At 43.3% G+C, this 13,048-nt stretch overlaps 1 protein-coding gene across 1 annotated transcript in view; it reads right to left on the bottom strand.

Moving 5' to 3' along the window:
* Positions 1–13,048, bottom strand: part of LOC127462240 (leucine-rich repeat and guanylate kinase domain-containing protein-like) — a 49,258-nt gene that overhangs the window by 16,409 nt on the left and 19,801 nt on the right. The window contains exons 11-15 of the mRNA XM_051770694.1: positions 10,459–10,578; positions 7,111–7,207; positions 6,162–6,275; positions 2,501–2,702; positions 1,967–2,074 (exon numbers count right to left, since the gene is read on the bottom strand). Coding sequence (XP_051626654.1) covers positions 1,967–2,074; positions 2,501–2,702; positions 6,162–6,275; positions 7,111–7,207; positions 10,459–10,578 — 641 coding nt within the window. The remainder of the gene's footprint in view (positions 1–1,966; positions 2,075–2,500; positions 2,703–6,161; positions 6,276–7,110; positions 7,208–10,458; positions 10,579–13,048) is intronic.

Here is a 13,048-nt window from a genome sequence, read left to right as displayed (position 1 = left end):
CAGCAGAATTACCCAGATCTCGGGGTGTTAATGGGGTTTCTGTAACTGGTGACAAGTCAGAGCTGCTGAGGAAGACAAAGTCCTTTAAAAGCACTTCAGATAAATACACATATATTAAAAACCACCAGGGTTATTTAAAAATATTTTCTCTTTAATCCTCCCCCTTCTTTCTTGATGATCCATTTAGGGTTTTGTTGCCTTTGGGCCAAAACAGACTTTTTAAGGCAAGAAAGCACAATATTATAGCAAATAAAGCAAGGGAATCATTCTCATTTTAAACCAACGTGGAAATTCTGGAAATGAAAATAAAATCTACTTAGTTTAAGGTTAAATAAGACTCCTCAGAAAGGTCCTCAGTGCTGGAGCTCTGAGATGCCACCAGAACGTGCAGCAGCTTTTTTTCCGTGTCCCCGGGGAAATCAGGATTTATGAATCCTTTCAGGACACAAAAAAAGGACTCAAAATTAGGAGCTGATGAATTTTACACTCCCCTTCAGTGATATTTCCCTCCTTTCTTTCAGCTGCTTGGATTTGCAGCTTCCTGAGCCACACCAAGGTCCTGGATGTTGGCTCTGTGTTCCCAAAGGAACCTGAGTCACTGCTCTGTTGCAATGGGTCTGACCAAGGCAGCCAAAAACCATGGAGACCCTTGGAATGAGAGGAAAGAGGCCCCAAAAATCAGCTTCTTTTCAGTCCATGTTGCACATCATCTTCCTGCCAAAATCTCTGCTCCTAATTTCTTTTTCCTGTGGTGTTTTAGAGCTCATATTCTGCTTTTATCCCAGCTTTGGGAGAAATTGTGTGAGAGAAATTCCAGCTGTGACAAGAGAAGTCTTCCTTTCTTCCTTCCTCCACTCTTCTCCCTCACCTTTCCCCCCTTGAGCCCTCCTTCTGCTGCTGCAGGGGGAGTTTGGTCAAGGAATTGGTCTCTCTGGAAGTTGTTGCTGGGAGTTTTGGGGGATTTGTCTGTTTGTTTGTTTTCCCTATATTAATATAGGAATGAGGAATGTTAATATACTAATGAGGAGTATCTGAGGGCACTTGGATTGTTCAGCTGGAGAAGAGGAGACTGAGGGGAGACTCCTCAGGGTCTGCAGCTCCCTCAGGAGGGGCAGCTCCAATCCCTGATCCCTGTGACAGGACCCAAGGAGTGGCTGGAGCTGTGTCAGGGGAGGGTTAGGCTGGGTTTTAGGGAAGGGTTCTTCATCCAAAGTGTTGTGAGGGACTGAACAGGTTCCCCAGGGCAGTGGGCATGGCCCCAAGGCTGCCAGAGCTCCAGGGAGGGTTTGGACAATGCTCTGTGGGACAGGGTGGGATTGTTGGGGTGTCTGTGCAAGGCCAGGAGTTGGACTGGATCCTTGTGGTCTCTTCCAGCTGAGGATATTCTGTGAATTTTTGGATGGAATCATTCCCTGATCCAGATTGCACAATCACAGGGATGAGAGCAAGCACTTGGATGAGCTGGAGGGGATCACGAGGCTTCTTTTAAACCCCCTGCAGATCATTTGGGTTTGTCCTGCAGCCCCAAAACCACTTGGAGTGAATTTATAAGTTGTCTTCACTCATCTTACCATCCTGGTTTTCATGCTCTTTGGGATTTTTGCTATCCTGGGGAAGAGGGTAAGGGAAGGTCCCAGTGCCAGCCCATTTTCCTGTTGTTCAGCAGCTGGATGGACACAAAACTCTCCACCATGGACATGGATCTCATTTGGGATGAATTTGGGAGCTCCTCAGCCCAAAACCAGCCTCAGAAGAGTCAGGCAGCTCACTTGCTGCATCTTCTTGCCTCAGGGAGGTAAATCCATCAAGGATTCAGATCCCAGGGAGGGATCAACCCATGGCAGAGGAGCACCAGGAGGTTTCAAGTCTCACAGGTCACTTCATTCACAGATTTCAATGCTTTTAACAACAAGTAGGAACATTCTGCTGATAAAACCAGGAGGAACATGTTTCCCAGACACAATACCTGCTCTGCTTCTGGTGTCCTGGATGTCATCAAAGGCTGCAGGGAGCTCCAAGTTCAGGAACATCTTCATGAGGAGACTCAGCTCCGTGAATGCCTCATTCAGGTCGTCTGCAGAAAGGGAAAGGATGCAAAATATAACCCAACCTTTCATCAGGACAAAGATACAAATCACAGAAGTTTGACACAGAAACACATTCTGAATTTATCCAGCTTTGGGAGAGAAAAAAACCCCTTCATCTCCATAAACAGCACATTCAAGAAAACAACCTCAAATTCATCTCAGGTTCTGCACTCACCTAAATATTTTCCTTCTGCAATTAGTGGTTTGTTTTGTTTTTTTTTAATGCCATCTTTAAATTGTAAGCTCTGTGTGCCCTTGACAACAAGTACAAATATCATATTTTGTAGCACAGTCATGTATTTTACCAGCAGTGGGGGGGATCCCAAAAATCACCTCCCCAAAAGGGCAGGCGCAGAACGAACTGGAAAAGGATCCTTCTCCGTCACAAAAATCACCTCCAGGGATTAACTTACCCGTGTTGATGACTGCATCAAAGTACCCTGGGGAATCCTGGCTGATTTGGAGGTACATGTCCACTCTGGAAACTGCCTCTGCAATCTCTGGCCTGCTGAACAATCCTGTCCTCCTCAGATGTGTCTCGTATTTCTCCTTGTCCGTGGGCACCACCAGGACATACCTGGGTTTAAAGTAGGTGCACTTCAAGCTCCTCACACCCTTGGAAATTAAGCAGGGAAACACAGTGGTTTGGTCCTGAAACTGTTGAAGTGGGAGCTGAGTTTGGGACAGCTCTGTATTTATCCCAAATTCCTGGCTGGATAGGTTTTGGTGGCTCCAGGAGTGAAGGGAAAGCGCAGCAAACACGTTCCCCACCCCCCCCAAACCCTTCACTGACTGCAAGTGCAGCCTCAGCAAGATTTAACTTGGCAAATTTGTGTCACTCTCCTTTACCAGCCAGAGATAAACTCGAGATTAAGGGGAATGAGCAGCTCTAAATTTTCAGTCTCGGCCCACGGACCGTAATTAAAATTTCTTTCGGCGGCGCTCAATCACTTTGGTTCCGAGATAATGGACTCAGCAGCTTCTCCTCACACCCATAACTCACTGTTATTGTTTCTCAGCTGTGTAGCAGAGCCCAGGGTGATGCAAGACTCTGCATAATTCCTTGTGTGATCTAGAAACTTCCAGGACAAAGGAATTTTAGAGGGAGTAGCTTTGGCAATACCCAAAGTTATGGTCACTGGGCGAGCCCCCCTCATGAATAAACACGACATTCCATTAAACCCTCCCTCCTAAATTACTTGATAACACATCTCCTCCGTGTTAGCAAGTCATCAGCTTTAAAAGGCACCCCATTCCATCATATTTAATCTCCTATTTTTCTTTCCCTTGGACGTTTAGGCTCTGTCTGGCAAGACAACAAAACACCCTCCCTGCCTGTCTCAGGCAGTGAATTCAAAGTGATTCACAGTCCTGTCAAAAACTGAGGGGGGGGAAAGGGAAATGGAAACACACAGGGATGAAGTTATTTATTTGCTGTTTAATATCAGCCAAGTAACAGGCACTTTGAGCCAGCATTAAACTGTTGATCATTTGAGCAAGGAGCTACTTATTTGTTTTATTTTTTCAGCCCTGACAAGGCTGCTGTTCTGGTGTTGGTACATTTATATGCAAAGCAGTGGATGTGCAGGGGTTGATTTGGGTCAAAGGGGGCTAAAATTGAACTAAAAACTAGTTTTCCATCATCCCTTTCACCAACAAAATTATCACCCTGCAATTAATGAAATTTAATATCATTTTTTTGCTCAAGTCTCCCCCTAGTTGGGGATGCTCAGCTTAGGATCCTGTGTTAGCACTGCAGTCTCCTATATCTTTTTTTAAAAATCTCTATTACTTTTTCCAGTAGTACATTTCCTCAGGAAGGAGTCTCTCCTTCTGGAATCTCAGACAAGTCTCCCATTTCTGGGATCTCAAAGAGATGGAGCTTAAATTAGTGGAAAGGACTTCACATTTCTATGCAAAGCAGTGGATGTGCACGGGTCAATTTGGGTCAAAGGGGGCTAAAATTGAACTAAAAACCAGTTTTCCATCATCCCTTTCTCCAACAAAACTATCACCCTGCAATTAATGAAATTTAATATCATTTTTTAGCTCAATTTGTGTATGCTCAGCTTAGGATCCTGTGTTAGAACTGCAGTCTCCTACATCTTTTTTTTTAAATATCTCATTATTTTTCCAGTAGCACATTCCAGGCCCTCAGGAATGAGACTCTCCTGGAATCTCAAACAAGTCTCTCATTTTTGGGATCTCAAAGACATGGAGCTTAAATTTGTGGAAAAGACTACATTTCTATGCAAAGCAGTGGATGTGCAGGGGTTTATTTGGGCCAAAGGAGGCTCAAACTCCTCCTGAACATTGAGGGATTGAATTAAAAAGTAGTTTTCAATCATTGCCTTCACCAATAAAATTATGACCCTGCAATTAATGAAATTTAATATCATTTTTTTGCTCAAGTCTTCCCCTAGTTGGGGATGCTCAGCTTAGGATCCTGTGTCAGCACTGCAGTCTCCTATAGCTCTTTTTTTTTTTAAATCTCTATTATTTTTTCCAGTCTCACATTCCAGGCCCTCAGGAATAAGTCTCTCCTTCTGGAATCTCAAACAAGTCTCTCATTTTTGAGATCTCAAAGAGATGGAGCTTAAATTTGTGGAAAGGACTTTACATTTCTATGCACAGTAGTGGATGTGCACGAGTTTATTTGGGCCAAAGGGGGCTAAATTGAACTAAAAACTAGTTTTCCATCATCCCTTTCACCAACAAAATTATCACTCTGTAATTAATGAAATTTAATATCATTTTTTTTGCTCAAATTGGGGATGCTCAGCTTAGGTTCCTGTGTCAGCACTGCAGTCTCCTACAGCTCTTTTACTTTTTTAAATCTCTATTATTTTTCCAGTCTCACATTCCAGGCCCTCAGGAATAAGTCTCTCCTTCTGGAATCTCAAAGAAGTCTCTCATTTTTGGGATCTCAAAGAGATGGAGCTTAAATTTGTGGAAAGGACTTTACATTTCTATGCACAGTAGTGGATGTGCACGAGTTTATTTGGGCCAAAGGGGGCTAAATTGAACTAAAAACTAGTTTTCCATCATCCCTTTCACCAACAAAATTATCACTCTGTAATTAATGAAATTTAATATCATTTTTTTTGCTCAAATTGGGGATGCTCAGCTTAGGATCCTGTGTTGGAACTGCACTCTCCTACATCTCTTTTTTTTTTTAAATCTCTATTATTTTTTCCAGTCTCACATTCCAGGCCCTCAGGAATAAGTCTCTCCTTCTGGAATCTCAAACAAGTCTCTCATTTTTGGGATCTCAAAGAGATGGAGCTTAATTTGTGGAAAGAATTCAGAAGGAAATGGCCTTTCCTTTTGTGTCACCTCAAACCTCAGCTAGTAAATGTTTGATCTAAGATAATGACAAGTACTTAATTAGAAAATTAGCTTAAAACTCGTGCTTTTGGGACTCCAAGAGAGAGGTTTTGACACTTTGTGACCCAGTTTCTTCCCCCCAGCAGGACTTCTGAGATGCTGCCACCTGTGCACGTGCACCTGACAAACCTCAGGGAGGGGAAAAACCTCCAAGAAATCAGGTTTTTTGACAGTTCTGCCCAAATTTTTGCCTCAGGCCCGAAGTTCTGAGGCTTCAGCAGGGAAGATGATTTTCTTTCAGGGGGGATTTGCAGCTGTGCAGCTCTGGAATGAGGTGTGGAACGGGTGGAAAGCTGAGGATGCTGTGCTGGGAAGGGCTGGGGATGGGAGGAGATGGGAGGGGGAGATGGGGCTGCTGAGGATGGAAAAAAAACAGGCCAGAAATTTTAAGGAGAGCAGAAAAATCCATGGAATGATTAAGGTTGGAAAAGACCTCCAAGATCATGAAGTCCAGCCTGCCAAGGCCACCATTAAACCACATCCCCAAGTGCCACATCCACGTGGATTTTAAATCCCTCCAGGGGGATTTAACGCTCGACCACCTTTTCCATGAGGAAATTTTTCCCTAATATCCAACCTAAACCTCCCCTGGCATGACCTGAGGCTGTTTCCTCTTGTCCTGGACCTCATTCCCTGGGAGAAGACGCTGATCCCATAAAAATGGTGACACCTGAGGTCAATTCCTACCTCGATTTCCAAGTGAACGCAGGTCCCGAGCCCCTCCCTGGCAATGGATTCCAAAGTGTCTCTTCCCAATCCATAGTGGTGGTCACTGTATTTATAGGTTGCTAGAAACCTCCCCTGGAATTCAAAACAGCCAAGGGAAATATTTCAAGGGGAACAACTTCCTTAAATGAGAATAATCCCTCTGGGCTTTGCTTTGTCGCCCTACAAAGTTTCTTGGTGTTTAAAATCACCAAGAACGAGGCCAAGGAGAGCCCAAAATTTGCAGGGATGTGGGTTTGCACCTTGGCCATGGATAATAAAACCCCAGGATCCTGCTGATGGATCCCAGGATTCATGGGATATTCATGGATGCTGCAAAGAAAGCAAGATCCTTTTTTTTTGATATTCCTTTTTTTTGATATTCCTTTTTTTTGATATTCCATCAAACCACAGGAAACAGAAGATTCCAAAGAAAAGGAAGGACTGGAATTGGCCAGGACATTTCCAAGGTAAAAACCTCACAACTCTGGTTGTCTGGATGTCTGGAAAGATCTATAATTATTTACTTTTAAAATTAAACTCCTTGATTATTGTTATTAAGGATCAGAGCAGTTGTTTAAGGCTCTGTTGTCTCCCTTGTTGTGGCTTTTCAAGCCCAAGTTTTATAGCAAAAAAAAAAAAGCATCAGAAAAGAGTAGCTGGAGGCACAAAACCTGCAGGAAAACAAAACAAAACAAAGTATTCCTTTAGGGGGAGTTTGTTAAACTTGCAAAGAATTCCCTGCAGGGTGGCTGGGAAATGTTGGAAAAAATAAAATAAAATAAAATAAAAAAGAATAAAAAACACAGCATGTATTTGCATCTGGAATGGAACACACAGACCCAAACTTCAGATTAAAAATAAAATAAATCAGCCCTGGGCAACTCTGGGAGAGGAAAATGAGCTCCAAGGATATGAGGCAGGTACTTACTGATTCCACCATTTCCTTAAATGCTTCTTGAGAGATGAAATAATAATCCAGCCTGTTTTCTTCCCCAAAATAAGGTCTCCTGGTGGTGTGACAGGGACTGGAAAATATATGGGATAATAAAGAAATAACCTGTTTTCCATCACAGAAGCAGCTGTGGAATATGGGAAAGGGGTGGGGGAAGGAAGATCCCATAATTCATTTTATTTGTATGAGGCCAAGAAATATGAGAAACAGAGGTGCAAATCAGCCCACTAATGCTGCATGTTTGAAGGATTAACCCATAAATACAAAAATAAAAACAAAAAAAAAGGAAAGAGTTTAAATATAACATTATATTTGGGTTATAAATTCCTCCCCCCCCAGCCCAGCAAGGCCTGAACTGGAGCTGTCACAGGAACCCTGGGAACAGAGAAATGATGAATCCAATTTTTTTCCCCAGCTCTGGGGGGTTTGGGGATGATATAAAAGACAAATCCTAAATATGGAAAAGCAGAGCAAGACTTGGGCTGAACTGGGAGGTTAAAACCCCAAATATAAAGCCCAATTTTTAGGTAGATCCCCCAAGAGTAAGGGGAGGAACAATCCTGAAATCAGGGGGGATTAAGTGGGAAATAATTACCCACAGGATAAAGCTCAGTTCCATGAGCTTCCTACCAGGATGGACCACTAAAAAAAACCACCCAAAAACACCCCCCAGAATCAGCCAAGTGAATGCAGGGAGCAATTTTAGACTCAGGTGTTCAGTGTCTCGGTCAGAAATGATCTTTTAGGTCACTTCTCTTTGGCAATGATATTTTACTCCTTCAAGAAACCATCAAGAAATTCAGTGTACAAGGCAGAGCTTGACAGATCTTTGCTGTGATAACCTTAGAAGGTGCCACTTCTTTTTCCTTTTTTTCTTTTTTTTTCAATCAGCAAATGAGAACAGGGAGTTCCACACAGGACTCTGGAAAATTCCCCCTTTTCAAAGGCCTGATTTTCCCCTAAGATAACGTGAACACATCCAGCTTTAAAGGTCACTGCTGAGCACCAGTCAGATGGTTGGAGGGTCCAATTTCTTTTTTTTAAAACACTTTTTTCTACATTACAACCCCTTTTTTTTTTTTTTTAATTGCAAGGCCATGTTTACATTCCAACTGCCAGGGTGTCTTGCATGAAATACATTTTTAATGAGAGGAATGTTTGAAATGGAGAAGTGCAAGCCATAAAATTGCTTTAAATCTCCCCTGAATAATTAAAATACAACTCTGCTTTATGGTTGCAATTTTCTGCTCTGTTAAGATTCTGTCTCTCTCTTTTTTTTTTTTTTAATTTTATTTTTTTTATTTTCCCCCTCGTGCATGAAAGTTTTAGGAAATAAAACACAGACAAGTATAAAACCAATGCTCTTAAAAAAACCCACATCTTATTATGGCATCTTATTCATTTGTAATTTCCAGCAGGAAAAAAACACAGGAGTTGCTTTAAAGAAAGGAAAAAAAAAAAGATAGTTTTACAGTCACACAACCTCTTTCCTTAAGAAGCCTGGTTAAAAATGAATGGATAAATTAGGGCAATAAAAAGAAATTTGGAATATATAGAAGAGAGACAATATCCCGGGAATAGAGAGCAGGGAGTGCTACAGGACCTAGAAAAAGTCAGGAACTGGGAAGGATGGACAAGAGGAACATCTTGCACTGCCTCATTTTAGGCCTCAAATTATCAAAATCATCAATTTTTCAGTTTTAGGCATCCAGGCTGGAATTCTCTTGGAAAAGGAGAAGTTTCCAGGGAGCCCAAGGCTCATAATTGGGCTGGGTTAGGAACTGGCTGAGGGCCCAGAGAGTGGTGGGGATGGAGCTGCATCCAGCTGGGATCCGTCCCCAGGGGTGTCCCCAGGGATCAGTGCTGGGCCCAGTCCTGTTTAATGTCTTTATTGATGATCTGGATGAGGGGATTGAGTCCATCATCAGCAAATTTGCAGATGACACCAAGTTGGGAGGGAGTGTCGATCAGATGGAAGAAAGGAGGGCTCTGCAGAGGGACCTGGATAGGTTGGAGAGTTGGGCTGATTCCAGCGGGATGAGGTTCCCCAAGGCCAAGGGCCGGGTCCTGCCCTTTGGCCACAAGAAGCCCCTGCAGCTGCAGGCTGGGCCAGAGGGGCTGGAGAGCAGCCAGGCAGGAAGGGAGCTGGGAGTTGGGCTGGGCAGGGAGCTGAAGAGGAGCCCGAGGGTGGCCAGGGGGGCAAGAGGGCCAAGGGCTGCTGGGCTGGCTGAGGAAGAGTGTGGCAGCAGGAGCAGGGCAGGGCTTGTGCCCCTGGGCTGGGCGCTGGGGAGGCCACCCCTGGAGTGCTGTGTCCAGCTCTGGGCCCTGAGCTCAGGAAGGCCCTGGAGGGGCTGGAGCAGGGGCAGAGAAGAGCAGCCAGGCTGGGGAAGGGACTGGAGCCCAAGTGCTGGGAGGAGAGGCTGAGGGAGCTGGGGGGGCTCAGCCTGGAGAGGAGGAGGCTCAGGGGAGACCTCCTCACTCTCTGCAACTCCCTGCCAGGAGGGGGGAGCCGGGGGGGGTTGGGCTCTTTTCCCAGACAAGGATCAGCAAGACAAGAGGGCTCGGTCTTCAGCTGTGCCAGGGGAGGTTTAGGTTGGATATCAGGAAGAATTTCTTTGCAGAGAGGGTGCTCAGCCATTGGAATGGGCTGCCCAGGGAAGTGGGGGATTCTCCATCCCTGGAGGTGTTTAAGGACAGACTGGATGTGGCATCAGTGCCATGGGCTGGGAACCACGGCGGGGTTGGATCAAGGGTTGGACTTGATGATTTCAGAGGTCCTTTCCAGCCCAGCTGATTCTGGGATTCTATGATTCTATGAATTCAGGGTGAATTAGTGTTTCCAGGAGGTGAGGGAGTCTGGAAGGTGCTATTTTCTTTAAAAAATCTCTACTCACAGGCCAATAAACTCATCCAGCAACTGCATTTCCTCCCTTTCCCGGATTTTGGTTGCATTTTGATGTTTTATATGCAGGCACATCCCCAAAATTAAGAGAAATGCACCCAGATCCAACCAGCTGCTCAGTCTGAGGGGCACCAGCGAGCACAGAGGGAAAAGCTCAATAAAAGGAGCACTAAAAGCCACATTTTTATGTGTTCACCTTTGAAAACACCAGGATAATTTATCTTTTTATTTTCTACGAAGCATTTGATGACTTCAGGCAACAGAGCCTCGGGAAGAGCTAAAAACACATCACAACAAACATTTATTGTTGGTTTTAACTTGTTTAGATAGAAAAAAAAAAGAACCCAAGCCAGCAGCACTTCCAGTCTGGAGTTCTTTGGAATTCTTTTGGTGTTCTTTGGAATTTTTGGGAGCGAACTTACCCGAATCTGAAGAAATTGTTGAACTGCCTGCAGATCTTATGAGTGAGTTCCCTCTTCCCACAGGACACGGGGCCCACCAACACCAGCATGGGGTAGGAAGAGTCGAGGCCAGGCAAAGTGCTCCGAGAAAGGAAAATAAAGAGCCATTTAATCACCTGCAAACAACTCCAATCAGGGCTCTTTGAGGTGCCCTAAACATAAAAAAGGCACCAAAAAACCCCTCCCTTGATTAAAGACCCCCGGGTGTCTTTTGCCAAAGGAATAATGTCATATTTAGGATCATTTCTTCATTTACGATCATTTCTTCCCATTCCCAGCTTTTTTTTCCTAAAGCTCCCTCTGCAGTTCTGGGGTTTGTTGAAGAGTTTTTTTCCCAGGCTTGTTGCAGGTGTGGAATATTTTAATGATTACAAAAAATCAGGGCTCTTTGAGATGCCCTAAACATAAAAAAGGCACCAAAAAAACCCCTCCCTTGATTAAAGATCCCCCCGGTGTCTTTTGCCAAAGGAATAATGTCATATTTAGGATCATTTCTTCCCATTCCCAGCTTTTTTTTTCTAAAGCTCCCTCTGCAGTTCTGGGGTTTGTTGAAGAGTTTTTTTCCCAGGCTTGTTGCAGGTGTGGAATATTTTAATGATCACAAAAAAATCAGGGCTCTTTGAGGTGCCCTAAACATAAAAACAGCACCAAAAAAACCCCCCTGTGTTAAAAACCCCCGGGTGTCTTTTGCCAAAGGAATAATGTCGTATTTAGGATCATTTCTTACCATTTACAGCTTTTTTTTCTAAAGCTCCCTCTGCAGTTCTGGGGTTTGTTGAAGAGTTTTTTTTTTTTCCCAGGCTTGTTGCAGGTGTGGAATATTTTAATGATCACAAAAAATCAGGGCTCTTTGAGGTGCCCTAAAGGCAAAAACAGTACCAAAAAACTCCCCTCCCTGCACTAAAAACCCTCTTTTGCCAAAGGAATAATGTCATATTTAGGATCATTTCTTCATTTAGGATCATTTCTTCATTTAGGATCATTTCTTCCCATTCCCAGCTTTTTTTTCTAAAGCTCCCTCTGCAGTTCTGGGGTTTGTTGAAGAGTTTTTTTCCCCCGGCTTGTTGCAGGTGTGGAATATTTTAATGATCAGGATAACGCACCTGGATTTAATCTGGATTTAATCCTCCAGCCCTTTCCCCCTCTCCTGGATGTAACCTGGTGACTCTGCCCCGGGAAGGTGGTGATTTATAAAGAATTCTTCAATTCAGCCACTTAAAGATCCTTCAAACTCCCCTGAACACAAATAACACCCCAATAAAAGAACCCAAGAAAAGCCCTTTGTTTTCTCCACGCTGAGCAGAGGTTTAGATCCTTAAATTCCCCCACTTCCAGCTAAAAACAAGAGAATGAAGAGTATTTCTGCCCTTTGGAGTGTCCAGCAATTTATCTAAAAATAGAGTTGAAATCACTCCAAACCCACTTGTTTTTAATCAATAAATTCATTTATTAATAAATAATTAATGAATTAATTTTAAGGGGGCAGAAAACTACCGATGTGCCCATTTAATATGATTTACCTGAAAACAGAGTTTATTGCTTTTACCATTCTTCTTACAAATAGTTTAAGAGTAATGAGAACCATCCAACACAAGCATGGAGGGAAAAGATTCCAAAATAACGGCTTTACTCCTATTTTAGGATCAGCAAACCAGCTCTGTTATCTACCAGACTACGTGGATATAATGGATATTATACTACCCATACTATGGATATAATATATAGGGATATAATTAGCAAAAATATATATTATATATGGATATAATTAGCACAAAAAGCTTATTATAACAATACCTTTCAAATGCTGGAGAAGGAAAAAAAAATATATTTTAAAAGTCCTTTATAAAAGAGCCATTTAAAGATGGGAATTCCAGGAAAGAAGCTTGGAAACAACGAAATGGATCAAGACATAGCAACTCTGACACCTCCCACTATCCCAGGTTGCTCCAACCTGGACTTGGACACTTCCAGGGATGGGACATCCACAAAACTTCCATAATACTTCCATAATACCATCCACAAAGTTATCTTTCATTCCATCATCAATTGCTGGTTCTCCAAAGCTTAACTCCAACTTTTGGGATCCCTACAGCTCGTAAGAAGCATCTCCTAAAAATTTTTAGGCTCATTTAGGCTCATTTTAGGCTCATAGTTCAACTTTCTGTGTCTCTGTGAATACAGTGACTCACTGCTGGCATAGATTAAGAGATTTTAAGGCCAGAAGGGATTTTTGGGATCACCTAAATCAGCCTCCCCTCGTCACGCTGGCTGCAGGATTTCCCTGAGTCGGTGCTCGTTTCCAGCCTGATACCTGGGTTTCATTAGAGCACAACTTAATTAAAAATGTTCCAGTTGTGGAGGACTCCTGGTGCATTGTTCCAGTGGTTAATTACTTTGGTTGTCAAAAATAATCATGCTCTGTTTCTCCTCTAAAGCCAGGTACCAATCCCATCGTGTCTTGGCCCAACAGAGTGAAGAACCCTCCGCTACGAAATTCCTGGAGAGCAGCTGGAATTCTGATCAACCTCCCTTTTCCAATGTCACCTGCACT

The sequence above is a fragment of the Manacus candei genome, unplaced genomic scaffold (genome assembly GCF_025592945.1).
Source record: "Manacus candei isolate 608988 ecotype Guabito, Panama unplaced genomic scaffold, ASM2559294v1 h1tg000123l, whole genome shotgun sequence".
NCBI lineage: Eukaryota > Metazoa > Chordata > Aves > Passeriformes > Pipridae > Manacus > Manacus candei.
The sequence above is the reverse complement of the archived record's forward strand: the minus strand, read 5'-3'. Positions and strand labels throughout refer to the sequence as shown.